General features: G+C 46.3%; 2 protein-coding genes across 6 annotated transcripts; one reads left to right on the top strand and one right to left on the bottom strand.

The window, feature by feature from the left end:
• Positions 1 to 736: 736 nt before the first annotated feature.
• On the bottom strand, positions 737 to 2451 carry UTP3 (UTP3 small subunit processome component). 2 transcript variants are annotated; one of them, XM_040586218.1, is made up of 2 exons: positions 2194 to 2450; positions 737 to 2022 (listed from the first exon to the last, which is right to left on the bottom strand). In XM_040586218.1, the coding sequence occupies exons 1-2, from the start codon at positions 2404 to 2406 to the stop codon at positions 805 to 807; spliced, it is 1431 nt and encodes a 476-aa protein (XP_040442152.1). In that variant the 5' UTR covers positions 2407 to 2450; the 3' UTR covers positions 737 to 804. The 2 variants fall into 2 exon arrangements, with proteins under 2 accessions (XP_040442152.1, XP_040442141.1); XM_040586207.1 differs by having other exon boundaries at positions 737 to 2451.
• A 39-nt stretch (positions 2452 to 2490) lies between these two features.
• Positions 2491 to 14252, top strand: JCHAIN (joining chain of multimeric IgA and IgM). 4 transcript variants are annotated; one of them, XM_040586229.1, is made up of 6 exons: positions 2491 to 2780; positions 6430 to 6637; positions 7183 to 7294; positions 11200 to 11335; positions 12233 to 12313; positions 12785 to 14252. In XM_040586229.1, the coding sequence occupies exons 3-6, from the start codon at positions 7231 to 7233 to the stop codon at positions 12984 to 12986; spliced, it is 483 nt and encodes a 160-aa protein (XP_040442163.1). In that variant the 5' UTR covers positions 2491 to 2780; positions 6430 to 6637; positions 7183 to 7230; the 3' UTR covers positions 12987 to 14252. The 4 variants fall into 4 exon arrangements, with proteins under 4 accessions (XP_040442163.1, XP_040442172.1, XP_040442181.1 ...); XM_040586247.1 differs by lacking the exon at positions 2491 to 2780 and adding an exon at positions 3256 to 4738; XM_040586238.1 differs by lacking the exon at positions 6430 to 6637.
• The last annotated feature ends 4666 nt before the right edge of the window (positions 14253 to 18918 follow it).

The raw sequence follows: 18918 nt of genomic DNA, 5'->3' as shown, positions 1-18918 counted from the left end.
CTCACAGTCAGCTCCTAGCAAAAAACTTCAGTGTGGGGTTAAATGCATTTTCACTGCAGAAGGCATGGCAGTAATCAAAACATTTTTAATTTTTACCCTCAAAATGAAGATGTTACGTCTTACCCGTTTGTCTTGTATCAATGCTACGTTAGACCTGTAACAGCAGACATTTAACACATTTATCATAGATGAAGTTAATGTATTTATCACAGATAGCTATGAACTCCAGAAAAGTCCTTGTTTTGCTTCTTACTGATTTCAGAAGGAAGGTAAATGCTATCTCAGGCCACAGGGGACAGCTTTCGGTAACAGCTTTCTGCTTAGTTACAAAATTAGAAAGATTTAGGAGAGCCTAAAAATCATAACCATGTGTATCTCATTCTGCAGCTCCACACAGAAAATGGAAGGACCAGAACAAGACGGTTAAAAAGACTGCAGCGGCAGGGGCACAGAACACATTTCTCAACCCATCCTCAGGAGGTCCCTCCGTCCCATCCTGTCCCATTTCATGCCCTTCGCTTGACACATCCCTCACAGCCTCTCAAAGCCAGTATTTACAGCATGGAAAGATGACAACATTGCAACAGAGGAAAACACCTTAAGGCACAGGCCCGGTGAGGAAAAAGCCCTGTGCTACTTTTAGAGGTCGCACCTTCTGAAAAGCATCCTCTGAAAAAAACCCAACAACCCAAATACCATGACCCCCCCATTATTCATAAGAATAAAACTCACAATATCGTTTATAAAATTTTATTTGATTCAGTAGTGCTACTGGCAGCTATCAGAAATGTAGAAAAATAAGTATCACTGAAGCTTCCTGCTTTTCTTAACTCCCGCACGAATACCGGATGGCTCCCCAGCATATCTGTGCAATTCCCTCCGAACTTCACGGACCTGGCCCTTGCGGCGAATCTTAGCTCGACGGAATTTCTCCCGATGCTTGACCCTGGGGTTGCGATCGATCTTTCTCCTTCTGGGCGTGAGGCCTTTGTTCTTGATCATCTGATAGGTCACACCTCTCTTGCTATTTGGATCCTCTCCTTCCAACACCCCTTCTTCAAGCGTGTCTTGGTCTTCGGTTCTCTTCCTCTTAAATTTCAACTTCTCCTCCATCATCTTATAGTATTTTAGGGCAGCCTCTTCATCCATGTCCGACTCATCTGACCGTCCATCAGCAACATCGCGACCATTAGCAAGAGCGGGTCCACGTTTTGATTTGGTTTTCTTAACATCCAGTGGGAGAAACACTGCAAACTTCTTCTCCTTCCGTAATTTACCTTCCTTCTTATCATAGTAGTTTTTCAAAAGCATCCGAACTTGCGAGGATAACTTTTCATCTATAACAGCTAGGTCATTGATTATATTTCTATAAGCAACCAGCCGTTCGATAACGGGGTGACTATGAACCGGCATCCTCTTTGACTTCAAAACCAAATAGAAACTGATATGGGCACAGTAGTTCAAGTAGAGGTGATACTTGGTCTGTAAATAGCGGCTGCCCTTCCCTTGCGGGATAGTGCCATTCTTGACCATTTGCAGCAGTGGGTGCAGTTCATCCTTGAGCTCCATCAGCTTGACTTCAAAGTCCTCAATCAGCTGCAGGAGCTCAGGGGACTCCTGCTTCAGTAGCTTCAGCTGCTCCTTCTTGGGAAGGGCCTGCAAATCCTTGTCAATCTTCTGCCCCTCGCTATCACGGGTTTTCTGCTGCTCGGCCAGATAGCCCTGGATCATGTCCAGCCCATAGTCATCTTCCCCCAAGTCCTGCACCAACCGTCTCTGGATAACTTGAGCCTCCTGCTCCTCTTCTTCCTCCTCGGCATCGACTTCTTGCTGGCTACGCTTGCCCTTGGCCTGGGCATCACTACCATAGTCCGTGTCGTAGTAGAGCTGCTTGCGTTGGCCCCAGGAGAGCTCATGGGGGAGCTTGGTGTCCTGACGGTGCTCCTCCAAATCGCTTTCCATGGACAGGTCCCCATCTTCATCTTCTACCTCATCTTCCTCCTCCTCTTCACCTTCTCCATCCTCATCCTCCACACCCTCCTCATCCTCCTCACCTCCATCCTTTTCTGCACTATGGTCCACGTAAAGATTCAGCCCCTGCCCTTCCTCCTCCTCCTCTCCTTCGTTGTCTTCCTTACCATCTCCATCCTCCTCGCTGTCCTCCTCGGGCAGCTGCAACCCCAGCACTTCCTCCTCCTCCTCCTCCTCTTCGCTGCCCCCGGCCTCCTCCCCGCTCTCCAGGGCCGCCATCACCGCCCGGAACTGCGCCTCGTGGAAGTCCTCCACCTCATCCGCCAGCGCCTCGGGGCCCGCCGGCCCGCCGGCCGCCTCAGCCTCCCCGTCATCCTCATCCTCCTTCTGCGGGCCGGGCGGCGGCCGCAGCACGGTGCCGCGCCGGGTCCTCATGGCTCCCCTCCGCCGGCGCCGCGCCTGCGCTTCCGCTTCCGCTTCCCCCGCTGCGCGCTTCCGCTTCCTCCGCTGCGCGCTTCCGCTGCCGCCGCAGCTTCCCCCTTGCGGCCCGGGGTGGCCCATGCCTGGGCGAGGCCGGCAGCTCTGTGCATGGGGACCCAGCCGGCTGCGGGAGCGCTGCGGGCTCCGGCGTGTACCCCCACACAAACAGCTGCACGTTCGCGTTCGGTCCCTTCCCCTTCATCTGCGGATTTGTAGCGGCCGGCGCGCCAGCCCTGCAGCGCTGGTGAGGTTATTCCTCCTGTTGGATGTCTGATCGAGTAATGCAGACCCGCTAGGAGCTGCGGGACCTGGGCAGCCGCCAAAACAAGGTGGGTTTTTGTAATCCTGGCAGGTGTCGGCAATGAATAAAACAAAAAGTGCTTTTTTTCCCTCCTCAATGGTTCTTCTTCATCTAAAAGCACAAACGTGTAAAAGTGCTGTCTGTACAGTAATCTTGCAACAACGAGGAAAAATAAAAAAAGAAAGGAAGCACATCTGTCCCCTTGTTAACCAAAACAAGAATCAGATCAAACTTTGAGAGAGGAAAAAGGTGTTTGAAAACTACCTTGGACGCATCTGAGGTACATACGCTCCCTTGAGTCCTTCCCCTCAATAAATTACACTTTTACAGGGATGCACGTGTCTCCTGGCAGGATCCGGGCTGATCCTAGAGGCTGCCAGCCTGCGCTTTCGGGCTGCAGGGCAAGGGCAGGCTGCGAAGCTGGGCTGCTGCTGTGCCACCCCCCCCCACCCCCCGTGCTCCTTGGATTTACACCCATCGATAGATGTGCCCAGGGCATTACTAAAGGAGCAATTCTCGTTTCCAGCAGCGGGGGACCCCTCATCAGGACCATTTTAAGACAATCTCTACTCATCCTGTGTTTTGACTTGTTTCTGTCTGTTGTCTGTCACAGAGCACCCAGCCGAGCCTCCCACCTTCCCAAAGGGAAAATCGCATTAATACTGAGCTGCGTGGAAGCGGCCTGTTTTCAAAAGAGGCAGACTGCCATGCCACAAGAGCAGAGGGAGGCACCATAATTCTTTTAAGTCTGAGCTTAGAAACCCAGAGCCTGATAAATTAAGCAGCCACTTGTCCCAGCAAGGGGTGTTCTACTGAGAGCAAGTGCAGGTGCTTTTTTCTCACCGCAGAACAGGTGCAGTTTTATTTATAAATAGTCCTGTGCACCTTCTGGTGGAAAAAGACATGTCAAGCAAATTTTAAAGTTAACTGAAACAGGGGGGTGGGGGTTGCACAACTTTACTCACTTTTTGGTGACTCATTTGGATTCTGGTAGATGTAATGGCAGACAAGTCACACTCAGGAGCCTTTTCTCTGTTGCGTTCAGCTTCTCCACGTAGTCACCTCTGGGTCTTCCTCATACGCTGTTGCACCAGATATGTTTAGACTAAGACACCTTTTCCAAATCCGCCCATACCAGTTTTCAGATATCAGCTCCCCTGGATACAGGCCTGTACAAGAGCGACAAGAGTAATTTGGTTTTGGAAAGCAAAACAACATTAATTTAATTTGTTAGCCGCACATCAGTAGAATTTCTTACTTTATACTAGTTGGCCACTAAAATACAGCTGTCTCTGCCTATCAGGCTTTGTAATCTTGCCATTTTTTGTGTGAAATCCACCCGGAGAAGCCTGCAGCTGATTTCTGCCTGGTAAAATTCCACATAACTTTTGCAAGCATGACTTAGAGAAACCCAGGCCTTCAATGTGTCCTTGACCCTGATGGTTTCCACCTAAGTACTCTCACAAAGTAGTGCCCTCACAGTGTAGTGCCCTCGTGTTTTTTAAAGTCTGCCCTTTCGAAATTCGGAGCCCTAACAACAGACCAGCTTCCACTTGAGTTCTCATGGATTTAAATGGAATTGACATGTTGTCTCTCAATCCAAGGTTAATTTCTAAGAGCAGAAAAGAAATGGCACCTACAGGCATTTGAACCTCCTCCAGGACTTGCTGAAAGCATCATCCACTTCTGGTGAAGCTGGAGATGACCTCCAACGTGAGTTAGTTCATCCAGTTACTGGGAACTGCTCAAGACAAACCACCCCGGTTCGCTGTAAGCGTCGGTGGAATCACTGCTCCCAATAAAGTAGTCACTGACCGCTGCATGACTGTTTTAATCCACCAATTTCTTTGCTTCTGACTGAGAAATGAGGAGCAAAGAAAGCCATAGGACAGACTGCTAGTGGATGGTGTGTTACTTGGAGGTACCCCGTGCCCTGGTACAGCTGTCCTCTCCATGCCTCACCCAGCACAGCAAGGACACACAAAGGTACACCTGTTTTGCCTCACTTCATCCAGGCCCAGCTTCCTGCCTGGAAAATCCTAGTTCAGCTTGTCCAGGGCCAACTGGATGCACAGGACAAGTGAAAGGAGACTGAGACGACAAGACTGGCTCCCATTTATTTTCAAATTCTCAATTATTCCTTTGCTAGCCTCTGCCGCGCAGTGAGGTTGGGAGTCTAGCCCCCCACTCAGCCCAGAATTTAAGCCTGGGGTGCTGGTTTGCTAGCCCCTTGCCAAACTGCCACAGTACTTTAATGCCTGCTTCCCCAGATAATTTTCCGGTAATTCCAAATGTCACACAGTAAAAAGGGGATAGTCCATAAAATGAATCTTTCTCTAAAGAGCTTGCAATCTAGATGAAAATCCCCAGAGACTTGCAGGTGGCTGGTTGTGACTAAAAATAGCTGTTGTGCCACCACATGCAGACCAAAGGGACCGTATGTGCGCATGTAGATTTAGCAACCGAAATTCAGATATGCTGAGCATTGGCAGTCAGGGAAAACCACCGAAATCAACAGAAGCACACAGCATTTCATTCTGCTCAGTCTCTCCCTTCAGGTTTGAAAATACTCATGCATGCCTCTGCTGGGATGGTACCTGTGCTGTATTTGTATCGGGGCAGTTTGGCAAAACAGACCAGAACTGGCCTCTTCTGTGTGTGCTTTATTCTGCTGCCTGCATCACACCTTCCTGTATATTTACAAAAAACCTCAATTTTGTTACAGAAAAAGTGACCAAAACCAATAGTGCTTTAGATAGACACCCCTACCACCTCATGGTTAGCCAGGTTTATTTTTAACCTTCTGCAAGAGATGGGGCACAGGGAACATCTTGCTGCTGCTTCAGAAGAGAGCTCCACATAAAACTCCGTTGGCAATGCTTTCTGGGGAGGGGGAAAGGAAAAAAAAACAAATTTTGCCCTCCTGAATATGGAGCCCTATGGAGAAAGCAAGGTTTGTAAAGAAGAATTATGGCATAACCTGATGCCTTGATAGTCGCTGGGCTTTCACTGCTCATCCCCCATCACCTCCCAGGGGAAACCTTGCCCGTGAGTGCTGCTGATGCAACACAAAAGCTCGTTGCATCATGCAACGTGCCAGATGAGATGTTCGTGCTAGGAGAAGAAGCTCAGGGGATGGATTCTGGGGTCTTTGAACCGCTTTAAGGCTAAGGACCCAGCGAGCAAGGTCTGAAGAAAGGGAAGACAGCCTGTAAAGTGACAGGCTGCCTTTTCAGGAGCTGGGATGCCTGGCAGCATGGCCTCATGACTTTAGCCTCTTGAGAGCCTGGCCAGAGGAACTGACCCTGGGTGAGTCAAGGGTGGCGTGGGCTGTGTGAAAAGCCTGTATCTGGGCACAGGGTTGCTGCTCTGCTGCATAAGGAAAAGCTGGAGAATGCAGGGAGATTTACCATGGGCTGCTGACATTAATTGAGAGGAACATACGTTGCAGGTAGCAGAAATTCAGGAAACACTGAGTCAATAACCCTGGATAAGAATGGGCCTGCCAGCATCATACTTTGCTCTGTCCCCCATTTTGTCCCTGACGTGGGTGCTTGGAGGCCCTTGCTTGGACTGGGTTTCCCTTAAAAAGTGGCGTTCTCTGCACAAGACATGTACAAATGCTACAGAGACAGCCCTGATCGTGGTTGAGTTACATTGCAACATTTGTTTTTCAGAGTTACACAAGTGATCCCAAATCTGGGACAAAAAAAGAATCCCAGGTACTGGCCAGTGCTCCCCTCCTTCAGGAAAAGTCTGCTTGCTCAGTGCGTCAGAGTTTGCCTGGGACCAGACTCCGGACCTTTCATAACCCACAAATCCCATCCAGTCCTTTTTCCATTCTTAAGGCAAGAAACCTCTGGATGGGGCGAGCAGAGCTGGAGGGTGAGTTCAGCTTTGCCACAGACCTGCTGTTGCTTTACCTCTTTTACCCCTCCCTCATCTTGTCTGCTTTGACTGCAACCTCTTTGGGGGCAGGTTGAGCCCTTAATAGAGGTTTGCACAGAATCTGGTGCAAACAGGATTCTGATCTTGAAGCCTGAAGTGTTTTTATAATACAAGCCAAGCAATCCTTAAGTCTGATTTCTCAAAACTAGGAGCCAGAGCTGTGACCCCTTGGCTGTCTGGACACTTCCTTACCTTACACTTCTTGCTCCCAGGTGGGAGATGGCAAGACGTCCCCTAAATTTTGCACCCCCTTGCACTCAGCAGCTTTAATGCTAACGAAATTGTTCAGCTGAACAGAATAAAAACACATAGTAGAAGTGCAACCCCCTGCCCCCCTTCACCTCTGAAAGCCAGAGGTCTTTTGTGCATTAGACATGCCCGGTTTCAGTCCTCAGCCACAGGTTCCACGGTGTCAGTGCTAGCCCGCTGGGCTGTTTATTTTAGGAAACAAATAGCTGTATCATTTGCACACGCCCTTATAGGCAGACACGGGCTCTTGACTCGCGTTCTTCAAAAGAAGGGAAGGCAAGATGAAGAGCTCTTTGTTGCTGTGCGTGGCCTTGGCTGTCTCCTTGGGATTCGTCCTTGTGGCAGGTAGGTGGGAAACAGAAAACATGGAAAACTGCTTCAGGTATTGGTGAGGGGGGTTGTATGATTGGCTATTCATAATTACAACTGTCAAAAATCAAACCTCAAAGCCTGCTCAGGCAGTCACGCTTCAGTGGTGCTCGCACACCTCAGTGTCTTTCTGCTCCACAGAGCTGTGTGCTTTTTTAATTGCTGCCTTGAGGCTAAAAACCTTATGACTAGTGGCAAGTTTAAGACTGTGATTAGCCTTTTTTGATCAGGTTTCTAAAGCAACAAACCACAAACATGCGCTCTTGCTTTTCTGAAGTGCTAGGAAGCTGGCAAGACTCTTACCTGCTAGATTTAAAGGCTTTCAAAACCTCCCTGGTAATCCTGTCATAGGGCTTACTTTTGATTCAACTGTAGTTTATTGTGTAATTACACTGAATTTCTTGGAGGCTCTTGATTTAAGCTGACATGAGACTGTCATCCCAGCACACTCCTCAGTGTGGTTCCCAGGTAGTAAGATACTGACTAATGCCAGATTTTGATACGATGACCTAAAGTCATGCTCAGTCACATGGTGGATCTGGTCCACAGGATTAAATGGATGCTCAAGGATAACCCAACTGCATCCCTGCATTTCCTCCAACTTTTGAAAAGGGTGTCTTAATTGCCTACCCAGGCAGGTCCTTGGAATGTACAGCTTGCTCTGAAAAGTGACCAGCTATATAATCTATTAGCTGAAAAGGCAGAAAATGTTGATAAATACTGTGTCGGTTCACCACAGAGCCCAGTCTGGGTTTCCCCATTCATATGTATAAGCAGCTTAGAGTGGAAGTCCAGGTAGAGGGTTTTTTACATGCAGCTGCAGGAGTGCTGTTTGTATTACTTATGTTGAAATTAATGTATTTTTTGGCTAATTGAGCCCTTTCCTACTTTAATAAAGTAGCCACTTGGACCTGCAGCAGAGTTTGAACAGATATTTTTGGAATGCATTTGCTTCTTTGCTATGCTGCAGCTGGATTCTGTTTGGCTTCACAGTGTATTACAGAATAACACAATATTGGAAGATGAGAAATTTTGTCAAAAAAATATCTGCATGGGTGTTGAGGAGGGAGCGAACACCATATTGCAGTAAATAAGCACCAGAAAATCCAACCTACAGGTATTTAGAAGGGCATTAAGAAATTTTGTATTTAACTACCTTCTCCCCAAAGCGACTTTACCGGGTGACACATGGAAGCATTGCTGATAGAACTATCTTCCTTTGGGGTTTGTAATTATACTTCAAAAAAACATATGGAGTTCCTGTAACTTTTCTGGTTACTGAATCCAAGAGTGTTACACAAGGGATTAAATCAGGACAGTACTTTTACAGTAGAGTCACAACCCCCCCCCTGCATATTCATAAAAGAGTATGTTAATATAATTTTAGGAGATGAATTTAAAGTCTGCTCCCAAAGATTTTTGGGACAACTCCCAAAGCTAATAGGAGCTGACTTGAATAGTGGCTTTGGATTAAGGGCTTAGAAAGAATTGCACACAACTTTACATAGAATAGTGACAGACACCAGAGGAAGGTCTACGTGGAGGACAAGAAGCTAGAGACTTTCTGTAAGACAAAAGAAAGGCCAAGACTTAAGGAGGCAGAGACTAAAGAGGCTTTTGTAGTAAGATGTTGCTTCAGAGGGAGATGTTCCTGTTGAGCGATGAGTTGGCAGAGAGGAAGCATGCAGAGCAACAGAGATTGGGATAAGGGGTACAGAGACAAGCACAATGACCATCTCCGTGTGTCAGACACAATTTCATATTTCTGTCTTGGTGGGGCATGCTGCAGTCAGAAGTGTGACCTGACTTACCCTCCCTGTGCACATTTTGCAGTGGCATTTGTACAGCTAGCCAGTTGGGCTGGGTGCCACCCTGAGAAATGCTGGAAGCCAAGGGCTTTTAGACCAAGGGCTAAAAGGCTCAGTGGGCACATGGTATAGTGGATATGCTCTCTATAGAGAAAGAAACCCATGAGAGCAGTACAAACGTCTCCCACATGCCTGCAGTGGCCTGCTCCACTGCCCAAAGCAAGGGACCAAAGCAGGTTCCTTCCGGATCAAGAAACTCCACAGTGAATCTTCTTCAGAAGGTGTTCTGCTGCCAGTTATCACAGAAACAGCATTTGTAACCGGCAGGTGAATTGTAGGGTCACTCCAAGGCATTTTTTTACGTGGTTTTGGTGTCTTTTTTCATGGTTATGAGGCCTGTAAGGATCTCAGAAAATAAGCCAGTGGAAAGAAGGCAAATGAGACCAGCATATTGTAAGGGCAGGAAGGAAGGTCCAAGAAGCCTAGGGCAGAAAACCTGGAATGCTCTTTGCATTACATGGTATGGACTAGATAGGTGGGGGCTCTGCCTGTCAGTACTGCAGAGGTCCTGTCCTTGTTTGGTCTTGCAGGCAGCTTCATGTGATGGTTAAGCTGTTGCCAACAGCGGCTAACAGTCAGAAAACTCACAGTCCAGCTCAGAGTCCGTGTGCTGCTCCTGGCTCCCAGCTTTGCTGTTGCTCCCACGGCCTTTGAGCACTATCCCTTTCACCCTATAGCAACAGGGTCTGTTGTTGATCAAACCCAGCAGCTTTGCACATGGGTACTAAGAAAAAAACAGATATGAGCTCATGCAGCATGGGTGTCTGCTTCCTTACTGATCCATGTTTGATAACTCAAAGAAATCCAGCTATTAGGACCAACGCTTTTAAGCCAAAGTGAGTCTGAAACTCTCCATAGACAGGATGAACACAGACATTTTTAGCCTATTTCTTCTTTCTCTCCATGATTAAACCAAGGGACAAGAAGAGTAGGTGAGTCCCCAGAACTGAGGTCTAGAGCCCAATAGAAGCTATCCCCATCTTACAGAAATCATGGGCTTTGGTACTTCTAAGCAGGCTGAAGGTGCTGTAGGAAGAGCAATGCTGCAAAGTGACGGCTGTGAATTTGATGTCAGCAGCACTGAGAAATACAGAGGGATGTACAAACAACTACTTAAGGGTATGACTACGTGTGCATATAAAAGCAAGGCTGGCTTGTTGTAGGTGAAGATAACAGAGGCTCTGGGTTGAGGAAAACCAACTAGCAAAGAACAAGCTATTTCAAATCCATCTACTAAGAAGGCATTGCATGCCACCAGGAACACTCAGAGAGCCTCTGTGTGGCACATGGGATGTTTCACCCTGTAGTGGCTGAATTTCATATTAAATAGCATGCTAAAAGTGCGGGAGTCACACCCAAGCTGGATCTTCTCTATTTGAGTAAGAAAATCAGGACTGGAGTTTTCCTTGCGAACCACGGGAACCACAAGTGCCCCTTGCCTTTCAGTGCTAGGTCAGAGGGCTGCCTTTGTGCTGGGTCCTGCAGTGCTTTCTGGCATCTGTTCCCCTGGGGACCTGAAGGGCAATCTACCAGTCAAGGAAAACCGACACATCTGCCACGTTGGCAAGGTCAGAGACATTTATTTAGAGGCCAGATCCAAACTAGGGTTTGGACTGCTAGGACAGTCCTGGCGCATGATAGAGGAATTGTGTAGCCTCCCCCATTAGGGTAAAAGCAGCACTTCAGCTGCCAGGTACAGCTCAAAGCTTGCAAGGGGCCTTTCCTCCCATTTCATGAGAAACCCCTGCGCGCTTGCCTCTCACCAGCCACACAGTGTCCCCAGGTTCATCATTTTCTCCATGCCAGTCCCATCACATCCACGTAGACTGTGCAGGGAAGGCAGCTGAACTCATCTATGCCAAGAGGCTCATTTGTACCTGTTGCAACCTGGGCTTGAACCGACCCAGATGCCGTAATAGTGCATTTGTGGCATTCTCATCACTTGGCTTTCTGCTAGAGGCGGTTTCAAGGTTTTTCTTCTTGACCCTGGGATTTCATATCCTGTGCTTGCAGGTTATCCAGAGGACCCTGGGGATGACGAGCATGTGCTGGTCAATAATAAGTGTCAGTGTGTGACAGTGACCTCAAAGTTCGTTCCCTCCAAAGAAAATCCTGGTGAAGAAGTCCTGGAAAGAAACATACGCATCCTGTAAGTGAGAGACAAGTATTACACAGAGGTGGTAAGCAGGAGATGAATTGTTAGAGGAGTTCCCTTTCCTTTGCATTGTTTCCCATGTCCTGGCATTGAACTGTTTTTCTCATGGGCTGCTTTCTATGGTATCCTGGAATATTTCCTTTTGCTTCATGTTTTAGTAGCTCACATGAACCTATCTGGTGTTTGTCTCTTCAGGTACAGAAAGCATCTCCATGTTTTAAGTGGTCCAGTAGTAACTTTACAAAACAGGCTGGGGAGGTAGAGTCAATCTAATTAGTCGATCTAATCTGAAACCGAGTTGTGCCCAAGGACTTACTGGACTTAGAAAGCTGATAGCAAGCCTGCTATTTTATAGACTGGGTAAACTAGTTAATGCCTAAACTATCAGAAACTAATTAATGCCTAAACTGTCAGAACAGGTTAATCCTATGAGGCAGATGTCAGTTCAAGAGTAGGATTTTGTCCTTATTATTCACACAAATCTTAGAGGGGTGTGTGTGTCTCTTGGAAACATGGACCAAGTTCAGGCTCAGAGCTGCAGGAGTTCTGGTAGAGCTCATAACAGGAGAAATGCTAATTAAACATCCCTGTCTGTGTCTTGCAAGTCTCTCAGGCATCTGTCAGCTCCAAGTTTAAAGAAAAAAAAGTATTATCAGCACTGTCACCTTTAAAGTGGCACTTTTAGAAATTGCTGCAGTCCTCTTGTGGGCAGTTGTTGCCTTTGAGGGCACAGAGGGGCCAAGACCTGCTGTTCCTGGGCTTGGCTAGGGAGAAGGGTGGGAATGGAAACAACCTGAAGAACAAGATGAGAGATGAGAGCTGTTCACAGCAGGGTAGTCCCCTGCTTAATGAGTAGTTTTCAGAAGGGCGATTCTCTTCCTTCCTTTGCAGAGTTCCCCTGCGGGCTCGAGAGAACATCTCTGACCCCATGTCCCCACTCAGAACCACTTTTGTCTACCGCATGACCGAACTGTGAGTAATTTTATTTACTAAGTTCATTTCCTAAGACTTAACCTCCCCTGCAGAGTTGCCCACAGCCGCTCAAAAACATGCTTGAAGGCCAGTAGAGAAGATGAGGCAGGGTCACAGAGGAAAGTTTTCCCATGGACCCCAGCTTTCATACTCCGTTGCAAGCCAAGAAATTGTTATTTACATGATTAATTCACATTAAAAAGTCTCATATTTACAGGGAATGATTCATTCTGACCTCTGTTCATCTCAAATGTCTTAAGTAGCAGCAAATTACACATTGCCTGTTTAACCCTCCCCTTGCCAATAGCAGTCTGACAACACTCCAAGCATTTGGCTGGGCATTGCTGCGTAAAAGCTAGAAAGGCCACAGCACTCATCTAGCTTCATCTGCAGATAGCAAGGAAGATTTGGGTTTCACCAGGGATATCTTACAACTCTTGTAACACTTGTTCTATTCTCCATCTCTTCCAGCTGCAAAAAATGCGATCCCGTAGAAATTGAGCTGGGTGGTGAGATTTACAAGGCCCAGCAAAGCACCTCCTGCAATGAACCTGAAACCTGCTACACCTACAACAGGGACAAGTGCTACACCACAACCTTCCCATTCTCCTACCACGGGGAGGTGAAAAAAGTTCAAGCAGTTCTGACGCCGGCATCCTGCTATGCCGATTAGCTCAATCCACTGCTGTACTAATGCCTTGTTGTGCTCAGTGTTCCTGTCAAAAAATGCATGTATAGAACCACAGTACCTGGACAACAGTGTCCAAACTATCAGCTCCCAGAGTAATGCCAGCTTGCCTCTTTGTATTGTTTACAACATCAGACTTAGTGCCATCTCCCAAGAGCAGCTCCTGGTTGTCGTAGACTCTGTTCTCAGATCCCCAGCACGTACCTGCAGCGCCATTATTGTATGCCTCAGAAGTTGCCACCATATAGACCAGATCCTCAGCAGATATAAATCAGTAATTCCCTTCAGTCAAGGGAACTACACTGATTTACAACACTGGGGAACCTGTCTTTTTGACAGTCTTCCATCGGTCTTCATCTGACCAAGGCTGCTGCAGACATCAGCAGGAATGTCCGTGTACTTCCCTCCCTGAGCAATGTAAAGCAAACTTCTGCGCAACCTTTATACAAGACCTTTTGATTACATTAGCAGGATTTGTGCCATTAGTAGAAGGCTGTTGTACAATCATATTTGAGAGAAGAGATGAGGGATGAGACTGAGAAATCCGATTTCAAAATTAGTTTACAAGTGGGCATTCTAGACCCTTCTAAGCACTTAGACAATTGCAAGCTTCTAGTTTTCATGCACATTTAGAGAAGATCAAAAGATGCCGCTACCCTGAAGTGTTTTTCAAAGTTGCCAGGACCTCAGCTGTGTCAGGAATAGTAAACTCTTCTAGAATGTGTTAGGTATTTCACTTTCCATGCTTATTTACTGATATTGCTGCCTTCTTCCACCCCTGCTCCCAGTTCAATTGATGAAAAAAATATCAAGTTGGCTCAGATTTCTTTTCTTGTTCCTCATTTTGCATTCAAAGCTTCAAGAAATTCTATGAAGGTGAATCAATTGCTAGAGCAGCACCCTAGTTAAAGATTCATTCCTTCTTTCACACCAGTAGTCTTTTTCTTTATACAAGAAACCCCTCACCAAATAAAGGCACTGATTCTGTATTTCACCTTGCGTTTAAACGCATTCCACTTGGTATTGCCCACAGAGACATCATGTATGTGAGGGCTTAAGGCATCCAGCATTACATTTGGGATGGCTGGTATGTTTCTCACTGTTGTCAGAAGTTGATTCTAAAGCCTTAGGCTGTCCTGAGAAGTCCTTATCTGCCTTCACACGTAATTGGAATCATAAAAACAGCAACCCCCTTATTCCCATAATTGTAGCTTTTTTAGTGAAACATTGAATAAACTTTTTTCTGCAGCAGTCTGTGTGTTATATTCTGGTTCACTGAGAACTCATAAGAAAAAGCCAAGTCTATAATTATATTCTTTCCTCCTCCATGGTGAAGTAAGAAGCTCTCCCTAAATAACTGCTGATACTTACAGGCAAAGCCTCCTGAGATACTGGGATAGAAATATTATGATGCGCTTGCAGAAACTGTGACAGATTGAGGCTGAACTGGTTTATGGTTTTAGGATCAGCTCTGCATCGCTCAGCTCCTTCAGGGCCCTGTGAGTCAGTGCAGAATTGAATTCTAAAAATCCAAACACACTTAAATCGCTCTTGAAATTGCAGTCCTCAGATCAGAATTTTACCTCACCGCTGAAAAAAGTGCCTTTAACACAGGTATGTCAGGGCTAGGCATTCATATGCAAGGTGTCTGTCCTAAAGACAAATCAGTCTTGTGGGGGCCGAATTTTGAAGAGCCAAAGAGTAAAGAGGATCGATGTATATCTTATTCTAATGTTACATTGGAGCTATGGAAAATGAATTTGGAAAAAGATTGTTTTTCCCCCTTTCCTTCATGGAAAAAGATAGCCAATTCAAAGAAATGTGGAATGCAAAGGGAGGCAAAAGGAATCCTGCCATGCGCTGACATGGCCAGGAGTATTTCAGTGGTTAGGTACTAAGCTCACTGAAACTTGTCTCAAAGACATTTTCATCTTCAAAGCCCTGGTGTTCACCAGCCTGGGAGTGCTGTGGTGTTAAAAGACCGCGGGTCACGGCAAGGCTGCATTTCATCCACCAGCACAGCAACACCAGGTTACAGCCACAGGAACGTGCCGGTCCTTGGGGCTCTGGAACCACATGCCTAAATGTGAAGTTTCCACATTTTTTTGTACATCCTGTTGTAGAGACAACGGAAAATCCACATATACTGACAACTGATCGGAAATCACCCTGCAGCACATCTTGGGAGCCTAGCAATGCCAGCACAACAGCCTACCCGTGAGAGGCATTCAGGAAAAATAAATTCAAAGCACAGACTGTTTCCCAAGCAGCCGTGAACAAATACTTCCTTAGGTTACCTTGGGTAAAGCAAACAGCCACTGTGAAACAAGAAAAAAAGTTTTCAGCAAACTCCCCATGTGCTATTCAGCTTTATAATAAAGCAGGATTCATTCCCCCCATCTGTTCTGAGGAGAAGCCTTCGCTGACAGCCCTGCCCACCCCTCAGTGCTGGATTGTGTTAGCCAGGTTTTAAATGATAACTGAAAGTGACACAGCAAGTTAAATCAGACTCTGGATCCTTACCTGAAAGACCAGGATGAAATCGGAGCGAGCGAGGTCTGTGTATCCCTGAAAGTGTACGGGGGAGGGCCTGGGACCTTCCAGCCAGGAGGAGAGGTGCTGCTGGACAAGAGAAATTCCCCTGGCTGGGAGCTGTTAGGTGAGCTGACAAAACCATGTCCTGCTGTGAAAGATCACATTTCTCAGACTGGGCAGCCACTACTTCCAAGTGGGATTTTTTGGCAAGTCCTGATGCTGGGGGTAAGACTGCCTCCCTTGATGTGAGCTCCCCTTTCATTCTCTAAGCGAGTGGGGGGACAAAGCTTCCCACTTGGGCTTGCAGCGCTTTCCTACCAGCTCCACTTATCTTGCCTTAGCCAATTCAACCTGTAAACTCCCCACTGGCGAGGCTGTCTCCTGATGGGTTTGTATCACTTAAAACTAATCCTGACTGGTCTCTGAACAGGCAGTGGGGTATCAATTTATTTGTCAGTATCATTGAGGAAGGCAAAGGAACCTATCTTTTAATGAAAATTACTCCCATGACAGATTGATGTAAATTTTAATTAAGTGCCTAAATCCCTTTTTCCACTCATGTCATCACAGAGGAGGGGACATTCAGAGCCATTTATGTTGCTGTCTTTGTCTTGCCCTGTACTCACTGTGCTTGTGCCTTGGACGCTGTTGCTTTGCTTTTGACGTCCTCCCTACGATCCAGCACCTCCCAAAAGAGTTGGTTCTGTTCAGAGTCATTGTAGCCAGCCTTGCCTTTCAAAAGCATTTCAGGATCCAGGACACCAGCAACTTGTCTCAAGACCTGCAAGCCAAGCAAAAAGACAGCCTGTGTTCAAAAATAACCTCACTGGAGGAAATCTCCTTGGAGGCTGTGTCAGGGACTGCCCAACATGCAAGTCTCCTTAGGGTGCTACCAGTCAAGGAAGTTCATAGTCCAGAAGCCTCATTTTATAGACCTTTTTCCAAAAAATCTTTAAAGCATCAATTGCAACTCAGGCTGCTTGCTAGATCTGTGAAACATGCTGAAATTCTAGTCTCTGCCATCTTCCATGGCAATCTGCTGTACCGCAAAGTTTTCCTTCAGCTGCTTTTAAGTTTCCTTCCTTGCAGTACAGTCCCTTGTTTCATGATCCCCTTGCCCCAGTACTAGCAGCCAGGGGTCGGGGAGAGCTCTGCACTCTGAATTCTAAGGCTTCTCCCAATGAACCCATCTATCATCTTATTGCACCCAAGCCTTAGGTGAATATATCCCCTTAGACAAAGCTAAATACTAAGGCGCTTCACCCAGGGGTCCCCATCTTCTGTAGCATGAAGCCTGGCCCTTCCAAAAGTCTCACAGCTCTCCCCTGTCCCTTTTGAGAATTACTAGGAGCAAAAAGCTCAATTTGGCCACTGCATTTGGTCACTATCCTCCAGCTGCAACATCCAAACAAGCACATTCCCAAAGCTCCCAGCCACACGATAGACAAGGACCTGCTGCCTTTTGCTTGCGTGAAGCAGAGAAAGTTGAAGAACTGGAGACTGGGAAAAGAGAGATTATTCTGTAAACAGGCTGAGAAATAAAGGTAATGAGATATACTCTTGCTATCTCGGACATATGCCTCACATCAATTCTGATTAGATTTTCTTCCTGTGCTATAATGTCCATTTGTATCAATGCCTGTTGATTGCTTAGCAGATAACTCATTTTCTGTAATCTGTTGATGGCAGGCACTAGGTTCCTCAAGTAGCCCATTTGTAATATTGTTACACAATTAACTTGCTAATAATTCGGACCCACTGTCTAAATCTAAGTTACCTTTAATATTATTTGCCTTGTTTTTTTCTTTGGAAAGAAACAGAAGCCGCTGTGGGTTTTTTTAATTGATAATAGTAGCTGCACACAAGATTAGTTTCCTGCTCCAGCTCTCTGAAGAAACAGTGTTTAACCAGGATTACAAAATCATTACCTTTGGGGAGGTGCTTTTTTCCAAGCGTGTGTAGAGCGCTGGTGCAGACAGCACTCAATCTGTGCAACGTAGTCCCTCCTGGCTTGCTGCAGTGGGCTGAGCCTGGGAAGCCAGACCTCTGTTTTGGCCTGCTGCTTCTTTTTCTTCCGTGGAACTGCAGACAAAGATCTCAGTGTGCTGTTGTGAAGGGTAATTGAGACAGGCCACTTTCTACCAGTCATGTTATCAGGTGAAGGAGGAAAGCCATCTCTGAAGTCATCTAGACCTTTTTTCAGGAATAGCCAGTGCTGACCATTAAGGGAGCCTGAGAACCTCGGTCTGCTTTCTTGGAAGTCCTTATAAGACATTTTCTCCCTTCTGTAAGCAAATTACATTAAGCAGAGCTGAAAGGCTGTATTCTAATGAAAGAGACTGGAGTACATTTAGACTGCAAGTGGATATTCAATTCCAAGCATGTTTACCCATGCTGGCCAACAGTTTGCTGCTACTCAGCTTTTGGGAAAAGTTTATAAAACACTGAATTATTCTGTGGGAAGGACACCCACCAAACTCCACCATTTCCAGCTCACAGAAAATCCTGGAATTTCAAAAATTTGTTTTTAAATAAAAACCTGATCATGTTCATAGAGCTTCTGTTTCCAGACATACTTATTTTATACATATGTATATTGCTTCAATGACACAAAAATATTTTAAAGCTCTACTTTCAGGATGGCCATTCCTTCTCATTTCAGCAGACTACAACTTTTCCAGCTTTCAGCCACTTCACATTTAATTTCTGGCCTACTTAATTAGTTTGATGTTTCCAGCAAAATGGCTTTGGCAGTTTCAGAGAATGACTTGAGTCAGTAGCTGAACCAACAACCTTCCTTTTCCAGAGCTGGCAGATACAGTGTCTAACCTGCTGCTGCCAAGGTGGCTTTAGGCTATGCAGGGGACACAGGTAGGAGGGTAGCCATGGCGTGGCCATGGAGCAGGCAAACTGGTATGAGAGACCCTCTGACTGTTTGCTGAAAAGGTCCGAGGCTGAGTTAACCCACAGTGACATATCTCCAATCACTATCTATCTGAGGAACTCCACAAGCACAGTAACAAGAGTGATTTAGTTATGAAACACATTTAAATCCTCTTTGACCTGCAAGGGTTAAATACAAGACAAGAAAGTAGTGACTTAATACTTACTGTCTTCACCAGAACAACATTGTCTATGCTATGGGAAGGTAAAGGCTCTTGCTACAAAGCTAATGGCAAAATCAAGATAGGCATCACTATACCCCTGCCATCCTGCATTTTGCATATACCAGGTATTATGGAGAAACACGTGTGTTGACCCTACTTCAGTTTTACTATTTCACACTAAATATATTCTCACCCTAGTTTGCTCTGTTTCACTCGTTCTTTGGACGCTAGCAGGGCATTTCTTTTTTCTGCCAAAATACTTCAGCAGCTGGGAA

This window comes from Falco naumanni, chromosome 1 (assembly GCF_017639655.2).
Source record: "Falco naumanni isolate bFalNau1 chromosome 1, bFalNau1.pat, whole genome shotgun sequence".
Classification (NCBI taxonomy): Eukaryota; Metazoa; Chordata; class Aves; order Falconiformes; family Falconidae; genus Falco; species Falco naumanni.
The sequence above is the reverse complement of the archived record's forward strand: the minus strand, read 5'-3'. Positions and strand labels throughout refer to the sequence as shown.